General features: G+C 43.1%; 1 protein-coding gene across 2 annotated transcripts in view; it reads left to right on the plus strand.

Moving 5' to 3' along the window:
• Positions 1 to 24,128, plus strand: part of LOC121867514 (abhydrolase domain-containing protein 2-like) — a 38,147-nt gene that overhangs the window by 6,397 nt on the left and 7,622 nt on the right. Inside the window, exons 1-6 of one of the 2 annotated variants that reach the window (XM_042367491.1) lie at positions 14,120 to 14,138; positions 21,325 to 21,500; positions 21,874 to 22,041; positions 22,266 to 22,452; positions 23,357 to 23,551; positions 23,700 to 23,854. In XM_042367491.1, coding sequence (XP_042223425.1) covers positions 21,413 to 21,500; positions 21,874 to 22,041; positions 22,266 to 22,452; positions 23,357 to 23,551; positions 23,700 to 23,854 — 793 coding nt within the window. In that variant the 5' untranslated portion in view covers positions 14,120 to 14,138; positions 21,325 to 21,412. Of the gene's footprint in view, positions 1 to 14,119; positions 14,139 to 21,324; positions 21,501 to 21,873; positions 22,042 to 22,265; positions 22,453 to 23,356; positions 23,552 to 23,699; positions 23,855 to 24,128 lie in introns of those variants that run through there. The other variant, XM_042367490.1, reaches the window with a different exon arrangement.

Here is a 24,128-nt window from a genome sequence, read left to right on the forward strand (position 1 = left end):
CTCACTAACACGACAGTACTGGACTGGACTGCACAGTTCTAGGTAGTGTTGATTCTTGCTCACTAGTTCCGGGTTAAGCACAAGTTTTTATTTTTGTTAGTACGTGTGGATATTGTTGTTATCATTATTATAATTATATTTTTCTTTAAATCAGGTATTTGTTGTATTAATCCTCCTTTTATATAGCGAGTGTACATACGTGTAGTGGGGAGGGAAGTTGTGTACAGGTGGTATGTTTCTATGGAAGCATGTTGATATATACAGTATGTTTGTGTCGGTGTACACACACACACACACAGATGTAGTGATTAGTTTATATTAAGTTAAGAGGGGCTCGGTTAGGTTAAGTTAGATTAGGATGTATTAGGACTTAGCGAATCATTAGGGATGAGGGACCTCGTGGGGGGGGGACATTGCTTAATTCTTATCTCTGCGGTCCAAAGTTTGCTCTCTTATCAGCTCTCTCTCTCTCTCTCTCTCTCTCTCTCTCTCTCTCTCTCGTGGGTAAACAAGTTTTCTGTCCAATACTTATTACGAAGACGAAAAAGTGGAGTGAATTCATAATTTATCTACGAATCATTGATAGTTTTCACGATGGCTTTACTGGTAGTGATGGTGTAGAGGTGGGAGGTTGGTGTGGCTGTAGTGGTGGTGGTGAGGACAGTTTCAGATTTGCCAGCACACAACGCGGGAGCTAGTTTATTGGGCACTACCTTACATCCTTAGCAAGATGAAGCGTAGGAACTTTACAGCGGCCAACAGGGGAGCATGTGGAGTTCATACTTGCCTTCTTGGACTTACACAATTTACTGGCGCGAGTGTATAGAGAGGGGAGGCGTCTTTGTGTAGCCGCGTTGTCCCAGACTGACAGATGAGGTCACGATGATGATCAGAGGGAGTTAAGAGCCCCAGTGCCTTGTAAGAAAGAGGAAGACTGATTTCGCACTTATATGCGTCTTCTCTTGATGACTTAGTTGTGTGACAGTTAGAGGCCAGGCAGCAAGGACATAGAAGAGTTTAGGGATAGATGAAGATTTACAAGAATTTTCAAGGTCAGGCGACGGAAGATTAGGAGACAATAGGTATGAGATCTGATGATAGTTTCGTCCTCAATACTATTGCCCACGAGTTTGATGGATTTCACAACCTGGAGAGTGTTGAGACCTAGCGAGGTAGACGGGAGGGAGATATAGCTGGAGAAGTTATTATACAGAACTAAGTTGTTGGGTGTGGTTGATTGTGACGTGGTTGGCGGCGGAATAGTTTTAGGTGCTGGTCAGGGTGTTTATGAAGGGTGTTGCAATATGCCGGCGTGTTGCTACTACTGATACCAATGGTGGAGTCGCCAACATGCTGCAGCGCTACCAGCTGTTGATGAGAATATGTGTGTGTGTGTGCGCGCGCGCGCTATCACTTGTTATCCGGTTGACGCCTCCCGTAGCACGTGTCAGGACTGTGATAAGACGACTCGTGTCATATGAAAATTAACACCTCCAGCTTTTTTCCCTTGAAACAACCTAACCTAGCGCTAATCTAACCTTACCTAGCGTTAATTATTCTAACCTATCACTAACGTAACCTAACCTAACCTAACCTAACCTAAACTAACCTTGTCTAATCTAACTTTGACGTAACTTAGACTCACCAAGTATCGTTAGGGTGTTTGATCATCAGGTGAAATAAGCTGTGTTGGGGGGGCTAATCCTCACATGATCTGGTGAGGCTACTCTGGATAGGGCGCCTCTCAACACGCGCCTCTCAACACAGAACAAAGTGGTGCAATTGTTGGCAGTATTACTCTCAAACCCAGAAAAATAGATAATCCCCTCGTCTAATCCTAAACCTGACAAATAAATCCCTTTGGTGTCAAGACGGATTATCTGGTCAATGTAACGTTAATCCTTACCTAACCTAACCAAATGTGACGTAATATTAAAAATGATGTCAGCAGTGTAGTGTTAGGGAAAGGGGGGGGGGGGTTATGTAGATCAGCTCAGTATCGGTCAACACTCATCAGTAAGTCAGCGTCACGTCAGGAACCCGGAGATAACGCTTGTCATATGAACCTCATGTTTGCCCTGACCGTGTGTGTTGTGGCAAGCTGTTCGTGCTTTGATGATTCTCTCCCTCACTCCTACTGCAACCACTTTATGTATCTGGGTCTTGTCTTGGCTAATCATTCTTTTTTTTTTCTTAACTACCACTACTGATAACTACCTCTGCCGCTACTACCACAACCACTCTTGTTTCTAGGTCTTGTCACTGTAAACGTTCCCTTCATTGTCAACTCAGGGTGTATATAATTATTTATGTGTTTGATAAATAACTAAATTGGTATGTAGGGCAGGTACTGACGTCACAGAGAGAGAGAGAGAGAGAGAGAGATTAAGAAATGGGGTGACGAGGGTAGAAGGATGAGTTGAGGTAGATAGATAGATATAGATAATATAAAGATTAACAAACAAATAAGGAAACGAGTGTAAGAATGAATTGAGAGACAGACAGACAGGCAGGGAGATAAAAATGAACTTGAATTTATATCTCAAGACAGAATTATCACGTTTATGGTCTCAAGGTTCAGGAGGAAGACTGATCTGGGTATACCTCGTGACGGTACGGGGGGGGGGGAGGAGGGTGTACCTGACTGGTACCTGTACTTTGTATGTAAGGTCCATGGTGTGGTATACCCCTGTGTATACCTGAGTCGTGGTTGTGACCCCATACTCGATGTTGTAAGCGTAAAGGGGATTATTAGGGATGGATAATGGGGTTTTTGTGGGTATATAAGGGATTTGTGTCTTTGTTAGGTGGTGTGTGTCGGTATCCTGGGCCCCACACACACACACACACACACACACGGTTAAACCCATGAAGTTTAATTAAGATAGATAGACAGACAGACGACAAAGAGATAGATAGACGCTCATGGTATGAAGCACATAAAGTTAAGCACACACATATATAATAGAAACAGACATATTTGTACAGTAGCTACTTGTTATAGTGAATTACAATGGCATATAACTCGGGTAGAGAGTACAGGTATATTTATAGTTACCTGTTATTAGTGAGATTTAGATTTTTTTTTAGATTGCCCGCGAGGGGGGCAATCTGTGCAAGGTGATGTGCAGAGGCGTTATTAGTGAGTCAGTGTTATGCGATGCAGATAGGTGAGACAGTACTTGACCTTTGACCCGTAAAGTGAGCAGAACAATGATGGGGTTTATCTGGTCATTGCGGTTATCGTGTGATTGGTGATAAAATTTGTGAAGTATTTAAAGGGTACACTCTCTCTCTCTCTCTCTCTCTCTGCTGTAGGTTAGGTTAGTGTTAGGGGTGGTGGGTTGGGAAGGGGGGATGGGGGGTATGAGGAGAGGGGGTGGGATGGGGGGGGAGGGATGAGAGAGTGGGATGGGGGGGGGGAGAGATGGGGGGTATGAGGAGAGGGGGGATGGGATGGGGGGGATGAGGGGCAAGTGGGATGATGAGGAGAGGGTGGGATGGGGGTATGAGGGGGGGTGGGATGGGGGAGAGGGAGAGGGGTGGGATGGGGGGGCAGGAGAGGATGGGGGTGAGGAGGGGGTGGGATGGGGGGTATGGGGAGAGGGGTGGGATGGGGGTATGAGGAGAGGGGTGGGGATGGGGGGTATGAGGAGAGATGGGGGTATTGGGATATGAGGAGATGAGGAGAGGGGTGGGATGGGGGTATGAGGGAGGGGGTAGAGGGAGAGGGGTGGGATGGGGGGGGGGAGGAGAGGGGGGTGGGATGGGGGGTAAGGAGAGGGGGTGGGATGGGGGTATGAGGAGAGGGGGTGGGATGGGGGATGAGGAGAGGGGGTGGGATGGGGGGGAAGAGGAGAGGGGTGGGATGGGGGGTATAGGAGAGGGGTGGGATGGGGGTGGAGGAGAGGGGTGGGATGGGGGGGTATGGGAGGAGAGGGGTGGGATGGGGGGGATGAGGAGAGGGTGGGGGGGGGGGAGAGGGGTGGATGGGGGTATGAGGAGAGGGGGGGTGGGATGGGGGTATGAGGAGAGGGGTGGGATGGGGGTGAACCTGTAGGAGGGGTGGTAGCTGAAGGACAGGTTGTGGTAGTATGTGTGTTGTGCCAGACCCAAGGGCAGAGGCAGTTGTTGCTTTACCTCGGCTACACGTGGCCACAACAATGCTGGCAAGTGTGTGTGTGTGTCGTAGTTCGTCTTGGTGACTGGTGTTGAATATAATCTTATCAGGTTTGGTGAGTTGGTGTATTCTGAGGGAAGGTAGTTGAAGGTTAGATAAGGTGACTTCATTTAACCTAACTTGACCTAATTTAACCTAATATAACATAACTTGCCATAACCTAACCTATTCATCCGAAGCTAACTTACCCTAACTTATTATACAGTCTCCTAACCAAACTTAACTTAATCTACTGAACCTTATGAGCGAAGAATCTTTACTGTATGCTTATCCGCTAATTGGGCAGTTATCTACTTAAGGTTTCCGTCTCAGTGTAATTATTTTAAAGTTATTTTTGGGTGTAATTATTTTTTCGTTTAGCTTCAGTGAGTTTTGTATACACTCTTACGTCATCACTTAGAGAATTAATTATCCATCGCATAAACTTGTATGTATTTGGATCTAAGGCGGTACTTTGTTTTGGTGACTGTCGTCATGGTAACCAATGTAAACAAGACCGTCACCGCCCCCGGAGTCTCTCTCTCTCTCTCTCTCTCTCTCATATATCTATCCAACTTAAATCCGTTGCTACGAGTCCTATCCTGCTCGGATATTTCAGAACTTTATCTATGTCTCATTTATTGATTCCTTTCACCCACTTAAATACTTCTATCACATCTCCCCGCACTCTTCGTATGCGTTCCAGTCGTATTAAATTTTTCATTCGTTTATTTATCACCTAAAAGCAACCTAACTTAACCAGGTAGCGATAAGGTGTTTAATCACCAGGTGTGTGTGTGTGTGTGTGTGTGTGTGTGTGATGATATATTAGATAATTATAACCTTGTTCACGGGGAATATCTTGTTATCTGTCAGGTGTGGGTTAGAGGTGAACGATTGATACCTGGGTGAGTCATCCAGGTGTGTACTTTTGACCTGATCGTCCCTACGGTAGAAGGGGTGATGGTTAAGTAGGGGTCAAGAATCACTCCGGGCAGCCAATTAGGTCAGCTACACCCATTTTTTACTCATGATGGGTGTAGCTGACCTCATTGGCTGTCCGGAGTGATTACCTAAACCGGACCTATCACCGTAGCAGGTAAGGGGGGGGGGGGGAACCACTTGTCCTGTGTTAAATAATATGCTGTGGACGGACACACACACACACACACACACACACACAGGTAACAGCGTGGATGGCCAGGTGTGTTTGAATGAAGTTAAACATTGGGCTGGCCACGTTGTTGTGTTTTACCTGTTGCTTGAGTGTTTATATTCGTGTGTGAATAGTTGTGAGGCGAGGTATTGACCAGCGTGACTCACCTGGAGAAGGGAAGGGCGCTAAATTGATAAACATGTTGATGGTTCATGGAACAACGTTATTAACTAGACGGCCGCATTACTGAACTATAGCGAAGTACTGTACTACATCAATAAACCCCCTCTCTGACCCAGTTCCCCCCCTCACTCTCTCCCCTCACCCATTCCCTTCACCCATTCCCTCCCTCACTCTGTCTCCGCCCCTCCCCCACTCTGTCTCCTGCCCTCCCCCACTCTGTCTCCTCCCGCCCCCTCCTCTCCCCCCTTCACAGGTAGGTTCGTGTCTCTCATTAACGTGCTTTGATAGTGTTAAGCATGTGAGTTGGAGTTCAGACCTCCTCCTCCTACCTCTTCTTCCTCTTTCCCCCACCCAACCTCTCCTTCCTCTTCCTCCTCCTTGGTGTTTTGGTCGCGTTAAGGTGGTTGTCAGGCTGAGAACGAAATGTTTGTGGAAGCGATCGATTTTGGACTGATGAACCCCGAGGATTAGTTCCTGTCTTACCACCACCACCACTACTGCTACCACCACCACCACCACTACTGCTACCACCACCACCACCACCACTACTGCTACCACCACCACCACCACCACCATTATAGCCACACTTTCAAACGTTTAATCACTAAACTATCTTAATACAATATTATCAACCACCACCACCCTCTTGAAGTGTAGTGAAGATCCATGGTGAGTGTGATGTTCTATTGTGTGTAGTGACTCATCAACACGTGTTATTGTTCTCTAAAGGTTATGTCAGTATATTGCTGCCGGTGCGTGTTATTGTTGTTGAGGCTCTTGGTCTTTGTTATCGTACAAAGATGATGAGAGAGAGAGAGAGAGAGAGAGAGAGAGAGAGATGAGTGGTAATAAAAGAGAAAATTACTTAATGTAGTTAGAATAAATGTGTGTGTGTGTGTGTAACCCCCCCCACACACACACACACACAGGTGACATGTTTTCAAACACTTAATGGAACACCATCATTTACCGCCTGGTGACCCACCTGATTATTTCTTGATACCTAACACGATAAAACACCTTTATTGTATTTAGAGGATCTGGCCACCTCTCTCTCTCTCTCTCTCTCTCTCTCTCAGCCTTCCTCCCTATAGGTCTCTATCCCACTCCCTCCTTTCCTCCCTCCCTTGTCCGTTCTTTTCACTCCATCCTTCATCTCCTCCCTTCATCTCCTCACCCCCTCACCCTTCATCTCCCACCCCTTCATCAGCCCCCGCCCCCTTCATCAGCCCCCCGCCAACCCAACACGAAGCTTTAATATGACGTAGAAGCAACAAAGCTGTAATCTGACCTTGACCTAGTTCACCACGACCCAACCTAACCCTGACCTACCTGACCCTGACCTGACCCTGACCTAGCTAACGGTAGATGACAGGTAGATTACATAATTGATAAGAGGAGGGTCTACCTGTAAGCCAATATGACCCATAGGTAGATATACAACAAGTACAGCAAATTACTCCTATCCTAGCCTAACCTAACTCCACCTATCCCTGTAACTTAACCTAACTAGTATAGGAGATGTACTCAGTATAGGAGATGTAAACAGGGAAACCAGATACCAGATGAACAACGATGTTATTGAGAAATCCGACTGCGAGAAAGATTTAGGAGTAGGAATCTTAAGCCAAGTAAACAATGTGTATTTGCTCGAAACAAGGCTAATAAAGTCCTTGGGTTCACACAAAGGAGTGTTAGTTAAAAGACTTGCGAGGTCATCCTAAAACTATATCTTGCTCTTGTGAGACCTCACTTGGATTACGCAGTTCAGTTCTGGTCACCGTATTACAGAATGGATATAGAATCCTTGGAAAGAATTCAGAGGAGAATGACAAGACTAATCCCGGGCATTAGGAACCTTGAGTAGAGAGACAGGTTAAAGCATCTTAATTTGCACTCCCTCGAGAGACGTAGAGTGAGGGGCGACATGATAGCGGTGTATAAATGGAAGTCAGGGCTAAACAAAGGGGACATTACAAAGGTACTCAAACTATCCAACCAGGAGCGAACTCGTAATAATCGTTTTAAATTAGACAAATTTAGATTTAAGCGTGAAATAGGTAAACACTGGTTTGGAAACAGAGTAGTGGATGAATGGAACAAGTTACCAAATATCATCATTAACTCGAATACGCTGAATAGCTTCAAACATAGGTTGGATGCTTATATGAGCAATAGGGGCTGGGTGTAAACGGGACAGTGCCCAGTATGGGCCAATAGGCCCGCTGCAGCTTCCTCCATTCTTATGTTCTTAACTTAAACCATCCCTACTCCTCGAACCTAAACCCAACCTCATCCCCCATAATCTAACCTAACCCATGGATGGATGGATATTCAGTAAAATTGTTATGCAAGTTCACAGTGGTTCAATGTGTACACAAAGACAGTGTAGGTATACAAACAGTGTACTTATATATCACCACTACCATCATCACTATCACATCATCATCACTACCTTCGTTATCATCATCATCACCACCACCACCACCACCGTCAACATGATGAACCTTGTGCCTCACCTGTTTCCATGACAACCTTTGCTGAAGAGAGGGGGGAGGGTGAGGGGAGGGGGGATTTGCATGGCGAATATTGACTAATGAGCTGGAGAGAGAGAAGGGGGAGATGATGAACAGAGAGAGGGAGAGAGGTGATGATTAATGAAGAGAGAGAAGGGAAGGGAAACAGAGAGGAGGAGGATATTGCATTGGGGAAGAGGGAGAGGGAAGGAAGGTACAGGGAGCGGCAGGAGGGTGTTGTGCTGTAAGGTGAGGGAGGGAGAGAAAGAAGAGTGGTAGGAGAGAGAACTGGTCAATATGGTGATGCTGAAGCCTGGGAGAATGGCGAGAGATAGAGAGATAATATGTTAAAAGAGAGAGAGAGAGAGAGAGAGGTATTAGAGAGAGAGAAACACGATAAAAGACAGAATAACAGTGAATCTTAAAATGACAGAAAAAGGCGAAACAAATCAGACAAGACAGACAGACAGACAGACAGACAGACAGGGAAAACTAATGTAGAATCGTTCAGGCCGTAATAGCTGATAACAACAACAACAACACTGCTTGCAACAATGGCTAGATGGGGTGGTGGGCTGAGGGAGGGATGGGGCAGGGGAGGCATGGGGCAGGGGGAGGGATGGGGCAGGGGGAGGGATGAGGCAAGGGGAGGGTTGAGGGGAGTTGTTGCAGGGGAAGGGTTCAGCAGATGAGGGAAGCGGAGGGAGGTAGGATTTGAAGGTGGGTAGAGAAGGGGAGATAATGAGATATGAGGGGAGAGAGGGAGGGGGTAGAGAAAGAGAGAGGGAGGGGGTACAGAAAGAGAGGGAAAGAAAGAGAAAGAGAAAGATGAGAGTCAGAGATGGAGGTCATTGAGTAAACGAGTCGAGGATCAATACCACTCGTGTGTGTGTGTGTGTGTGTGTGTGTGTTACACGTACGACACATACACACATACACACATACATGGATGCGTCAACACACATTAGCCAACACCTTGCACCACTTAAGGTTATCGTGGATGTAATATTCATGTGTACCATGTGAGTTGACTGACACACACACACACACACACACACACACACACACTGTAACAAGGAGTCAATCAGTCAATTTACTTTTTATTTTAGAATCATGACCCCTGGCTTAGTGCAGCGACGACATGGTACGTGTAGGATGATGACGCACTCGTTGACGGTGTTACCAGTGGGAAAATTTGATAGATCAGATTAGTGACAATTTATACATCCCCACAGCACACCCGGTTATGTCTGTATGTCTCGTTATGTGTGTCTGCATGTCTGTGTCTGTCTGTTGTTATGTGTGTCTGTGTTTCTATGTGGCAGTAAATACCAGTTAATACTTATTCACCTTCCTACCACCACCCTTACCTGCTGTTTGGTGGAGGAGAGGAAGAGCAGAAAACGTATTAGGGAAGGAGCAGAAAGAGAGAGAAAAGGGGAGGTGTAGGGAATGGAGAAAGAGGAGAAGAACAGAGATAAGGAAGACGTAAAGAAAGGAGAGTAAGGAAGAAAAGGGGAAGGAAGATAAAAGCATAAATAGAAGAAGAGGAGTGGATGAGAGCGAGAATCATAGAGGAAGACGTGATAAAAGTGGAAGAGGGGGAAAACACGGTAAAAAAAAAAGGAGGGAAAGATGAAAGAGGAAGGCATGATAAAAGTAGAAGGAGAAAATACGATGAAAGAAGGAGGAAGAGGAAGAAGAGAGAGTGAACTGGCAGGGTGGATATGTCGTCTGTTGCTGATAATAAAGAGATAAGGTGTAAAAGATGCAGGTGGCAGGAGGAGAAGATAATTATGGAAGATGATGAAGAGGGAGGAGGAGGGGGAGGAGATGAAGAAGAAGGAGGAGGAGGGGAAGATGGTGAAGAGGAGGGGGAGGAGGAGGCACGAGCAGAGGAGTAATATAGGTCGTCGGTTTTACCTCCTCCCCTTTTACCCAGGTTTGACTAATTTATTACTTACCTCACCTGCCATCAAGAGAATGCCAGGTGCTTGCAGGTGTGAACAGTTCTCCGTCCGTCCGTTACCCGTCTCTTCCCTCCGTCAGCTATTGTCATGTGTCTCAGCTGCGTCAGCCATGGCAAAAATGCATTGAGAATATTGATTGTATTTTCTAGAGGTCAGGTTTGGTTAGGTTAGTTTAGGTTAAAGTACTAAGCTAGAAGCGTACCCACCATTCCTCCAACCTGTGACATTTGCCTTACTCATGTGTGGGCTGACTGGTGTGAGTGGTGTCTCAGAGGAATGGTCGGGGTGCATGTTTTACCCTGAGTCACAGCGGATGTAGGTAAACAAAGGAATTATGCACTAAATCCTTGGGTTAAACTCACTTATATAATAACATAAACCAGAAAAATATCTCACTTAAATATTAAAACTTGATTAGAACATTTACTAAGCTAGAATACGCGCTTAAAGACACTTAGTTGTTAAGCGTAATAATATCACTAAGCGCAGTAACACATTATCATAACACCAATATGTATATTATTAAAGATTAACAAGCAATATCTTCAAGAGTACACTGCCCAAGCCTCTAGTATAAACTGTTGAAGCTCTGAAACACATTTTAATATTAACAGCATCCATCAACGTACAGAAAATAAGAGAGTTGCTTATCTCGGGTTGTGTAACTTCCTCGGGTGACCTTCGTAAGCGCCGTCTACTGTACGTACATTATTACAGACTGTGGACCGCGTGTGGGGACTATTCCTGTATAAAGAGCGGGAGAGAGAAGAGGGAGGGAGGTAGTGTATAATAACTGGCTTCCCATGTTCTCAGTTCAAATTCAAACAGTTCAAATACCCCCCACCTCTCCCACCCACCACCACCCAATCCTTTCAAGACGAATAACGCGATAGAATAAGAAATATGTAATTAAAATTCATTATTAAATTCATTAAAAACATTATTGCAGAATATTGACATTTCCATAACACGAGGTGATGTCTTAGGGGAGCCGACAGCTGTGATACTTGATGTGTGTCGCTCGTGTCCACTTTTTGTGTGAACCAAGTGGTATTTGTGTTAGATACGCCCCACACACGATGTTTATATAACCTGCCTTTCGGGTCACTGTAATACTCTTCATCTCTTAATGGCCTCTGTAGCTACTCATTATATCCTTATTTAGTGTACCTTGAACTTGTCATATCAATCAGGACAACGACGGCCCTACCCAGCTGGGCTGAGGAATGCAGGTGCCTTGCATTAAGATGCTGTTTCAGGCATTTCTTGCATATTTGTCCCATAAAGCCGAGTTTTATAAGGTCAGTGTTTTTCATATTCATGTTTATTTTTTGCAGGTATATTGTGAGTATCTCAGTGTACTTAGAGATGATGATCGTTTATGAGGGAGAGGTGTTACGTAAATGGGCACATTTGAGGACTAGTTGGGCGCGGCGAACGGGAGTTACGTCACCTGAGTATGGGTTGGCGGGCGTCTCCGGCCGTGTGCAGGGCAGGAGAACTGTTTGTTGTATGCCGATTAAATAATGCCCGCCATGTGAGAGTCTGAGAGAACATATACAATCAGTTGGTTGAAATGGTGTGTTGTTCGTTCATACTTCCCACAAACACACACACTCACACACTCATCCCCAAGGAACTAATTATGTTAGTCTTTGTTTGGCAAATATTTGTATATTTTGGGAGTGTGCTTATAGGGTTATGCAATCCTTGTACGTCCATCGTATAGATTTATGTCTTGGGGTTGTTCCTTTAGTGCTGCGGTGAAGGTGAGTAATGCCGTGCTAGATTCTGAACACATCCTCATCCAAGTGTACCCCTTGTGTGAAGCATCGAGCCACACACACAGAGGACGCGGTGAACGGCAGTGTGATGGATGGTGTAAGGACACGAATGTTGCCAATAATTTGTCATGGGGCTACATTAAGCTGCACTTGGGGAACAAAAAAAAAAAATCCTCGCCCCAAAATAATTTCCAAAATACAGACAAATTCCCACTGGAACAAATTCCCCACAAATGTTATACAATAAAAGTTAACAGAATTCCTCCACCATAATAAAGTTAATAGTTCCGCCAGCTCAAAGTTTCTTCAGAAGTCCTATTACCCTGTTATGTTATGTAGGGCTTATGGTCATAGTAGTGTGTGTGGCCAAATCTCTTGAATCTAATACCGATATATTGAAACATTGAATATAAAGCTATTTTTAATCAACTGGTTTTTTTTATAAATAAACCAACAGTTGATCCACAGTGTTCAATAGTCTAAGCGGCTTCCTGGTTTATAAATAGTATGCGTGATGCAAGTGTGGGCCATTTTATTTTTTGGGACCGCCTTTACTGAACCCACAAGTGTATCTCGCCTTACTGATGTGACTGATGGATGTTTCTTGTGTGTGAAGGATCAGAGGGATTTTTTTTTAAGGGTAGGTTAATGCAGTGTGTGACCTGTTGCTTGGAAAGATATGGTGAGATTATTATTAATATTATTATATTCGTTTTGTTTTCGTTGTTTGAATTATGTGAAAACTATTATTATTCTTTTTATTAATATTGAAACTAAATAAAATATCGTGCCTTTATTTAGTAATTTATTCATTTCAAAACAGTAAAGAACGTGTGTAGGTTGTACTTGTCCGGTGGACAGTCAGAGGAGACGACTGTTGTGGGTGTGTACATTGACGAAACTCCCGCCAGCTCGTGTTTCATAAGTCTTAATACCCTGTTGGGGCTAGGTTAGGTTAAGTGGACTTCGAAAGGGTTAGGTTAGGTTATTTTAGAAAGGGTTTAGTTGGGTTAGATTTAGGATGAATGACTTAGGTTAGGTTAGGTTGGAGCTCATCCAAGTCAGAGTGTGAGTGAACTTTACAAGCACCGTGCCTGACCACTGACATCACCATCAGCAGGCACTTGGAGAGAGTGAGAGGATGGGAGGGTAGGGTCGTGTTGGCAGACTCCCCCGCTAAGCAGTTACTAAGGCGCGGTGTTGTCTTGTCTTATATAATATTTTCTTCTACCACGTGTCTCTCTCTCTCTCTCTCTCTCTGCTTTTGTTTACTACTCAAGGTCTCTGTGTTGTAGTGGCGACTGTCGTGTTGTATTGCATCACTTATTTGTTTTATTTTGTAATCGGATCACATGAAGATTAGCCCCCTCGTCAGCTTATTTCACCTGATGATTAAACACCCTAATTCTGTCTAACCGGGGGGGGGGGTTGTTAGGTTATGTTAGGTAGTTAAACTCAGGTGAAATAAGCTTTGGGGGCTAATATTCAGGTGATCCGTTTATTCTTGTCTCTTGTGCTGTTATTGTAGCTCTTTCACTTATAACGATACTCTTTACTTTTCTGTAAGTGTGTCAGTCCTTATTTACCTTATTATGTAGCAGTATATAGTTTATTGTAATTTGTGTGACTCGTTCCTACATTTGGTGGTGATGGGTTATGTTAGGTTAGGTTCGTTTAGTAACTAATAAGATATCCGGCTGTGTGATAATCCGGCAGGTTGACTGATAGCTACATGTATCAGAAGAGGAGATATAGCTATCCTCTTACACCCTGCCTGTGTTACCTCGTGGTTCTGGCTTATACACGTGATTCTACAGAGCGCAGTAGTGAGTCACCCGGGAAGCAATGAGAGGGAAAGTGCCGTCAAGTGGGTAAACTTACAAATCTTAACCTGCTATCTCTCTCTCTCTCTCTCTCTCTCTCTCTCTCTCTCTCTCTCTCTCTCTCTCTCATGGGATTCATAGATTCACGTGTGACTCAAACAACAAGTGTGTGGTCTAGCGCGTGCCATTAAATTACTTTCGCCATTTGGAGTTGTGTTCCTCCTTGTTATTAAGCTCTCTTCCACACACATACACTGTTGTACGACCTATCACAATAAAATCAACACAGACATCTCAACAGCGCCTGGCGATTCCCTCCATCCAACGCCTGGCGGAACCTATAAAACACAAGTGCCTACACGAGCAATTTTCGGCAGCCTTAGTAGTATTCCTTCACCCCGAGTATATAAACAACGTCAGACGAACGTTCGGCTGACTTTTGCCTGCAGTGGCGCATTTTATCTCGGGGTGGAAGAGTTAGTGGTGTTGCTGGCTGACGGTCCGTGAGATATCGAAGGAGTTTTACTCTTAAGAAACATAGTATACCGTAAGTGGTTAAGAGAGGGGTCTGTGTGTGAGGGCGGGCTAGGTGGTGGTAGAGGTATTAGTAGGTGGCTCCCTCGTGTTGTCCTCCCCCCCTCCACACCACCTCTCCCTCCTCTACCCTCCAATTATTTCCCTCTCACCCCCTCACCTCTCTCTCACGTGTCTCTCCCTCTCATAGTACTCATCTGTGTCTCCATCTCTCATTAAGTGGTGTCTCCTGATGTTCACCTGCCCACCCCCCTGTATGAGAGAGAGAGAGTCCAATATCCGCCCATACTCACCATCCACCCACCATCGCCACCCACATCCACTCACGTAGCGGCCTTTAGAGTTGGATGTGTGTGTGCGGTGGCCATGGGCGTGGACGAGAGGAATCTTTCGTCTAGCCACCCAAGACTGATATTCATAGAGCTCTCTGACGCACCTGTAAATAAAAAAACCTATAGGGAGGTGTAAATGTTGATGTTACGAGTGGTTTAGTGGGTCGTCCTTCCCTCTCCCTCACTCTGCCTCACCCTCTCATACCTTCCCCCTTTCTCTCCCTCATCTTCCCTTACCCTCCCTCATCCTCTCACTCGCCCTCACCTTCCCTTACCCTCTCTCACCTCCCCTTCTCACGTCTTCCCTCCCCCTCACCCTTCCAGACTCGACAGGAAGTGTGGCTCAGGTAACGTCAACACGGTGTACCAGGGTGTAGATGTTCCTAAAAAGTGTATCTTAGGTGTTTTGGGGTGTTGGTGACCATAAAAGGTGTATCGTAGTATTGAAAGGAGGGCGATACATCTTTAAAACCTTACCTAAATAATAAAGGATCAAAAGTATGCTCTTAAGGGTGAATATTATGCCTCTAAGAGTATATCGTATGCCTTTAAGGGTGAATCACATTCTTTAAGGGTGAATCACATACTTTAAGGGTGAATCATACGTCACTTATGGGTAGTATATGCCTGTGTGACTCCCTCTCATTTGATGTGCTTAAAGGTACAGTACTGTCCTTAAAGCGGCAATTGTTTTTAGTGGCGCGAGGAGAGGGTGTGTACGCTTTAAGGCACCGGTGTACGGAGAGAGAGAGAGAGAGAGAGAGAGAGAGACAGACTTCAGGTTCAACAAGACAATATACAATACCAACCTTGATAAAATAATTACTATCTTCCCCTTTATAATGACACACACACACACACACACACACACACACACACACACACACACACACACACACACACACACACACTGCTCCTCCTAAGTGCTGTGTTTACCTTCTGTATATGTGTTGTTTGTTGTTGTGTGAAGTTTGTGTTTGATTTTATATATATATATAGAGAGAGAGAGAGAGAGAGAGAGAGAGAGAGAGAGAGAGATTAATTATTCCCCACATATGACTAACTGTACCCACGACGCTCCCGTATAAACAGGAAATACTCAGATTATGTGACTAAGAAGTTGAATATGCCGACAGCAACAACCGGGGGAGGGGGAGATGACCCACTTATGTTCCTCTTATTGAAGAAGAGGAGGGTCGTCTTCAAGAGGAGTAAGAGGGAGGGAAAGAGGGTCCATGAGGAGGAGGAAGAGGGAGGGAAAGAGGGAAGGGCCGTCGTCAAGAGGAGCAGGAGGAGGTCGTTGAGAACAAAATTTACATTACAGATCACTTCCGGTGGGATGTGTGTGTGAGGCCAAACGTTGACCACTCTTGTATACTCAATCTGGAGAGCCTCACTGTATATACACACGGGGGGGGGGTGGTGTATATACAGTCATGGGTGTTGAATTGTGTTGATGTCTGGGTGTATTTTTCTGTATACATGAGAGGTCTTGTATACATAGTCTTAAGATATTAATACTAATCGTCTGGAGATGTATACATTCTGACTATACACATTCAAGTATTAATAATCATATGTTTGGTAATAATACATATTGGTGGTGGTATGTATATTACTGCATCTTCTCTTGGCTGTATAATGGTACGTGTTTGGTTAGGTTAGTGCCGAGATTATATTATTGTTGTGTTAAGTGAGAGAGAGAGAGAGCCTGGTGCTACTGAGAGAGAGAAGCTAGTGAGTGAGTGAGTCATTTAGCCGCATGCTACCTGTATCAATTAATGGTGTAATCTCTTCCAGGTTATATTACATTCACTCTTTTAAAGCTCACCTCTGAATACCTTTTTATGAACAAGAGAATTTATTATCAGATGTTCTTTGCTAAAATCGTAAAATCGAAAAAAAAATGTACGTAGAATATTTTTATAAGTTGGTGTGTAATTGAAATCCTCATACTTAGAAATTATGGTCTAGTTAAAGAATATTGTTGTTTTTCTTGGTGTTTGTTTACCATGAAGAATAATAACAGCTGTTTTTCTCTCCATAACCATTTAGTCAGCTGATCAATAGTTAACAAAGACATGGGTTAAGTGTAGCTACCGTTAGTCGTGCTAGTATAAAAGCATTGCCAGAGATGAGTCAGATGAGTAGCTAAATAAAGTCATTATTATCAGTTTACAGTATCAGCTTATTTAGTTTTTAAATAATGTGTACAAAAGTGATTCGGTCAACATTTTTTTTTACCGGTGTATAGAATATAAGTTAATGCTTAATTGCATCTCTTGCATACACAGAAACGCTTCCCGTATATCAACAGTCTGAGTTGAACATTACACAAGCGCTGATGCATTTTTGTAACCCAATAATGATGCAAGTGATGGTATAAGCATATCCACCCTGGCCTGGCGTGGTATAGTGTGTGTGTACGGTACTGCCCTTCCATAAATATTCCTCTAACTCTTCCTCTAGAGTCTAACCCTTTCATGAATATACCTCTAACCCTTCCATGAATCTTCCTCTTTACAAAAATATCGTCCAAAATATCAGAATTATCGTAAGAGTCTCGAATACCAAGATACATTCACTTAACACAATGAGCGGACAATATTGATTACAGAATTCTTAGCAAAGATTATGTTAATTTTGTTAGCGCGTATTTCCCACGCCGATCCACCATATTATACCGTGTACCATCGTCGCGCCCTTATTAGCTGTAGTTATTGATGACATTTAAGATGGTACACTTAATGTTTCCTGTTTAAAAAGAACTCGAGTCAGAATTTCCTGGGAAGAAAGCCGCGGGAAAACAAAATGTGGAGTGAGAATGTGAGCCACTCTTGAGGTTAAAGAATAATTGTTATCTCTATAGTCTCTTAAATAGGTAGGTTAGGTGCTCAAGAAGGGTAATTATAAGCTGATTAGGTTAGATAGTTGGTTGGATTAGGTTAGGTTCGGTCCGATAAGAGTTAGACTAGGCTAATTTTAGAAAGGTGGGTTTTTCTCCTTAAAGGTGCACCCAGCCCAGCGAGTTTCATTAATCCCAGGTGACCCCTCACGGTGAATCTGGCTCCCTCTCCCCCACCATTGACCCAGAAAAAAGCTATAATTGAAAATTAAAATATAATTAGATGCGATGTTCATGATCCGCCGGCAGGGTTATCAAAATGGATGATGCATCTCCCAGCAAGAGCAGCCAATCCCCCCACCCCCTTTTAACGCTACTAGCCAGGGAACCAATCATTATATACTTTGGGCTGGATTTGAGTTCATATTTGTTTGTTCGGATGATGGCTATAGATACACACCTTTTATGGGTTTTAAGTTCTTATGAAACGTATGATAACGACTGCTCTGGTATTTGTAGATGCTAGCTAGAGAGAACCAATCATAAAACTAGTTTTTGGGTTCTGATTCGTCCTAGAGGATTAGAGAATCCATCAGCATATACCTTTTACAGATTTTCAGTAGCCTCTTGTCTCTTGAAACATTCTTTTTGTCTCGCCGCTCATAGCTAAGGTGGACAGTACTTCACTACAACACCTCAAAACTAATAAAATTGGATGAAACTTTGAGACAATGGGAAGGAAACTTAACGGATGCATCATAACGAGATCACGGTGACGAGATGCAGGTGGTAACGTTCAAGGTAAAATTTAAAGCGGCTTTGAGATCCAAGTCTTCGTTCTCTGGGCCAATTGCAAGAACAGTCGCGGGGTGTACGACGCCATTTACGATGACCTTCTTGCCCTGATCTTGTTTCAGGAATACCACCCTTTTGAAGCTCTGGAGAGATCTCGAAGTTTCGATATTTTGAGTACAGCACTAGCTAATAATTCCCACCAGGAAACTTGTTTCGAGACTCCTCCAAAGCTTCGAAAAGTGCAGGATTCCATGTATTAAAGGCGATATTGCTGAAAAAGACCAGGGCAAGAAGGTCATCGTAAATGGCGCCGTACACACCATGACTGATCAGTTTGTCTTTGTCGCTCACTAGCTGTCAGTTCAGGGTGTAGAGCCTGAGATGAACCCTCGAGGAACCTTGTGAGTAAAAATCTGCAATGAACCCAACCAGGAAATTTAAGCTAAAACCAAAAATATCAACAAGACCATCAAAATTACATTGACTTTCTATCTACACTTGATAAGGTTTAATTATTTCTCGGAGACAAACTTGACCTACAGATCTATACAAAAAGATTATATACGTTAAATTTGTGTTTTAGTTTAGAATTTTAGATGAACCATTGACTCGAATTTGTTTATTGTGTGACTGTGATCCTTTAGGAGCTTGTGTTGAGGTTATGTGACTTGCAAGATATTAGTCGCGATGTTAGAATTGATAACCGTGCACTATTTTTAGACCCGTGGATCATTCTAGAATCTCCCAGCGTTCACATATACTCTTGGTCCATCTGAGAGGAATAAATATAGTAAGAGAATATATATATATATTTGTTATTGGTTAAATATTCAATCTAGGTGACATATTAATGCAAGAAGAAAATGTCATGGAATGGATTGAAATTGTTATATTATTCATTCGCGTTGAACTGTGAACCCAAATAGACATGTTATGAGTTATTTTTGTTCCTCAGATAAGATCACTCGCATGTTTGGGATAATTGAGCGGTATTGGAGAGGGCTCGAGGTCGGCGGAATTCGGAGTTCGCGAGTAACATGTAGTACCGCACAGCGTGTTGTTGTTATATGGTGCAGTGCTCTCTCTCTCTCTCTCTCTCTCTCTCTCTCTCTCTCTCTCTCTCTCTCTCTCTCTCAAAACGCTACATAATCCTTAAGTCTGTTTACCCATCTGTTTATCCATCTCTACCTTAGCAATACCGAGGTCTCCTTTGTCTCGGTCCAGCTTGACCTTTTCCTCCTCCTCTATATGACGTCACGTGTCATGAGGGGCTGGCGGCCAAGTTGTTGAAATATTAAAGCCTGACCCAACACAAAAGACCAACTCTGACACCGTGATTTCCGGGTTGGTGGAGTACTTCAACTCTTGTACGGACTCGGGTCAATGGTGCCTAAACGTGGGTAGCATTCCCAGAGGACAAAATTCCTACCGGGCCAGACTCAAATTGTTTTGCTGCAGATAATATAAAGGCTTACGTCCTCCGAGATTTATCGTACAGGAGAAAATTTCACCAGTCAGTTCTCCACTAGACAATAATCTCAACACAAGAGACAAACTCCCATCTGCTGGATTTTAAGGTTAAGGTTCGGTTTGGCAGGCAAGGCAAGGGAGCTTTAGGTTAGAATAGGCGAAATTTTGCCCTGGAAGAAGGAATGCGTGTATAGGCTAGGCTAGATCTTGTCCAAACAAAACAAAAGAAGTCATGGTTAGGTTTGGCTAGATGGTGTATCATAAACAAAAGTCATGGTTAGGCTGGAGGGAAGGCGCGGGGTACAGCAGCTGTGTCACTGCGGTAAAGGCCACAGGTCCTGCACGCCTTAAAGAAGACGTGCCACGCCGACCTACACTGCCTCCCCGACCTCTCCCACCCCCCTCCATTCCTCCACTTCTTCCTCTTTCCCTCAGTCTTTCCCCTCCTCCCCCCAAAAATATCTCTTCCCTTTCCCACAACTGCTTCATCTTGCCCACCACACTTACTCTCAGCGGCTGTCATTCCCTGTGATGGATGACAGTGTTGAGAGAGAGATGACAGTACCAAGGACCCGGGGAGCTCGATGTCTGTACAAGTGAACGAAAACAAAACAACCGGTCTCCTGAAGATTCATCCGTTCGGTTTATTCCACTTCAAGATTAATAACTTTATGGATGTCTTTACGTAAATTATTTGTAAATATAAAACTAAATATAATCACTGTTTACATTCTTAATTAACATGACTGTCCATACACTCACCACCATAGCCAATTGGTCACCACCACCTACACAGTCACCACCAACACCCAGTCACCACCACCACCCACACAGTCAACACCACCATCACCACCACCCAAACAATCACTACCACTCTCACCACCATCACCCACCATCGCAGTAAACTCTGGCTATGGTAAATATTGACACCAACACTCGTGTCGGTATCCACAACTCCCTTTTGCTGCACACAGTTTGATTGGTTCCCCGCCAGAATTCCCACAAACATCCTCCTCGGCCAGAATCACCAACTTTTTAGAAATATCAGTTAAGGAAGTGTAGTGTATACCTGTTGTCTGTGTTAATGACTTACAGGTGAATCATTATACCATCATCATTTCTGCTCCCATCTCATTATAATTACGAAAACACTGACTTGATTCTTCACACTCTTGAATTAATTAGTAAATGCTAACCTTTGTGATATGATAATCCCTAGAATGATGAGATTAATAATAAGAGAATAATAATAATAATAATAGTAATAATAATAATAATAAAAATAATGATGATGATGATGATGATAACAACTGGTGCGAGGAATCATTATAATTATCACCACTTGTTTACGTTAGGGAAGAGTATATAACATTCTGGGTGGCTGGGGTGACCTTGGCGGCCCTCACCACACCAGGATCGATTTTGAGGAGGGAGAGTGTTGTGTGTGAGAGAGGTGGTGAGGTACAGGTGAGAGAGAGGGAGAGTGTTGCGTGTGAGAGGTGAGGTACAGGTGAGAGAGGTGAGGTACAGGTAGGAGAGTGAGAGACGAAAGAGAAAAAGTACAGTATTTTAGAGACAGAATTTGGTTTGTGAGACTGAAGCAAATACTGCAGTAGATGAGAGAGAGAGAGAGAGAGAGAGAGAGAGAGAGAGAGAGAGAGAGAGAGAGCTGAAAAATAACAGCTTACGGTAATTAGAAAACGAAGGTATTTTGTTTTCATGCTATACATTTCCTGACGTGGCTTTTATTTTCACAGGTATGTCCCAGTAAGACTATGGGGCTGCAGCGGACACCTTCAGACTATCGTTCATGCCACTGTGGGACGCACCTACTGCCCTAATGTGATGCCTCGGCGTATTGCTGCCAGACAGGAGGACGGCGCCACTGTCACTTGGGATGTGTATGATCCAACAGGTCCCTCTCAGTTCAGTGGTATGTATGAATGTATGTATGTATGTATGTATGTATGTATGTATGTATGTATGTATGTATGTACGTACGTACGTACGTTGTGTATGAATGTACGTACGTATGTTGTGTATGTGTGTATGTTGTGTTAGTATGTATGTATGTATGTATGTATGAATATGAGTATGTATGTATGTATGTTGCGAGAAACAAAGAGATGTATTTGTTGATAGATAGATAGCTGGATAGATAGAGGGGATGGATGAATAGATAGATATAGTACAGTATATAGATATAGATATTCAGTCAAATTGGTTCAACAAGCATTAAACAGTATAGCCTCATCACCCATAGTGTAACTGTACTAAACTAGATTCTATTGTTTCTTTTATTCCAGAGGACTACACTATTGCTGTCTGCCCAGGAATAGCCAACAGTAGCGAGAGTACATACGTGCGGTCCCTGGTGTCTTTAACGTGTTCACAGGGTTACCGGTGTGTGGTGCTCAACCATCTAGGCGTCCTCCCACACCTCAAAGTTACCAGCCCAAGGATTTTCCGATATGGTTAGCTGCTGGGCTTTGTTTTCACGTATTGCAGTGATGAGTTGTCTATGATTTGTATTCATACATAAACTAATTCGATGTTTTTGCTGTACTGTGGCTGGATGGGACAGTCGTACAATAGAGTTCAGTGTGCTTTGTAACATAAATTTCCCAGAGAGAAAATGCAATCAATGTAGCTTTTAAATTCTGAAATGTTTTACTAATTATAATTTTAATCTTTACAGGACAAACAGATGAGTTACACTTGATGCTGACAAAGTTCGTGGAATCACACCCAGACACAAAGCTCCTCTTAGTTGGCTTCAGCATGGGAGGGAACATTGTGACCAAATATTTAGGAGAGATGACAAGAGTCCGTCCAGACAACATCATTGGAGCCATTGCAATCTGTCAGGGCTATGATGCTGTTGCGTAAGTTAAGGTTGCTTGTGTTTCTCCTCAATTTCCTTCACAGTCATATCCAAGGATTGGTGATGTTAATGTTTGAGTGTTTATCTACTTACATAAAGAGTGACAGGACCCAGGGATCATGGAACCTTAACAGCCAGCTTTTCCATGTAGCACCTGTCAGTTTGATTGTATCTGTTTAAAATCAACAAATGTGTAGTACTGTATACGACTTTTTCAACAAGTTATTGTCGTAGAATGTTTTCATAATATTAGGGCAAACCTTTGGGAGCTGACTTACTCACCCCCTTGATGATGACACTTATGGTATATCAAATAGCAACAAGAACTTTAAATATACTAGCTTGGAATTCGTTTTTATAAACTTACATGTAACTGAAGATATTACTGTATGTAATACCTGTACCACTTAATCATAACTCTGAAATCTCAATGTAGGAGACAATACAGTACAGCACAGAAACATGAGAGCACTTTATATTTGGCTGTAACCTGCAGTACTGTACAGTCCTCCTCAGTTCGGTCAAGATGTGCAGTGCTCTTATTTTTGTGTGTTATAGCTTATGCTACAATGGTATGTGAGTGATGGTGACAAGTGTATATGTGATGGTGTACAGTACTCAGTTAGATTTGAATTAATCTTGCATGAGCTTTGTGTTCTTCAGTGGATATATTACTTAATAAAAAGTTCACGTACAATAATTTACTGTCAATAGAAATACTTTATATATTCCCAATAATATATCTAATACTGTACTGGTATACCATTGACTTATAATTGGGTTTGGCAAAGTTAAAGAGGAAAAACTTGGACATTGACTGAATATTGATAACATTTCACTTCTTTTTTTTTCTTAATCATTTTCATTATTTTTTACGGATTTATTATTTTTTTCTTTTATTACAGAGGCCTTAAGTACTTACTGGAATGGCACAACCTGGCACGCATATATCTCTTCTCTATGACAGAGAACATGCGGTCAGTCATTATTAAACACAAAGAAGCATTGCTCACAGAAGAAGTGAAACGCAAACATAACATTGATGAGCGACGAGTCATGTCAGCAGCTACACTGCCAGAACTGGATGAGGTCTACACTAGGTCAGCATATCAATAATAATAAACTTGTTTGTCTTAAAAAATATGGAATGATATATTATTTCAGAAAAGTAATCTAGGTATTGTTTGTAGAACTTTAAATGATACTAAGGCAGGCCTCATGTAAAGAACCTCAATGTTTTGATTTCAGGAGAATTTATGGCTTTCGAAGTGTAGAAGAGTTATATCGAAACGACAGCTCTGCAAATTACTTACACAATGTACATGTCCCTATTGTGTTTATCAATGCCAGGGATGACCCCTTGGTGCATCCAGACATGCTCAGCATTCCACAAGCTTTTGTCAGTAAGTTCAAACTCACAACTTTTATGTTTAAGCTACTATGTTATTATATTGCTGCACTGTAGTCTTTCTGGGACACCTTTATACTGTATGAATGTAACAATAATGTGTTGGTGTTGGCAGGGAAATTAAAATCTAATGTGAAGGTTTTTACTGGGTACTGTAAATCTTTTCTGTTAATGTCAAGTTGTGTGAGTCTGTGAGGCTTAAGACAACTTTGTGTCAAGTATGATGCAACAAGAAAATTTATGCAAAACAAATATGATGATATAAACAC

This window comes from Homarus americanus, unplaced genomic scaffold, assembly GCF_018991925.1.
Source record: "Homarus americanus isolate GMGI-L3 unplaced genomic scaffold, GMGI_Hamer_2.0 scaffold23598, whole genome shotgun sequence".
NCBI classification, from domain to species: Eukaryota; Metazoa; Arthropoda; class Malacostraca; order Decapoda; family Nephropidae; genus Homarus; species Homarus americanus.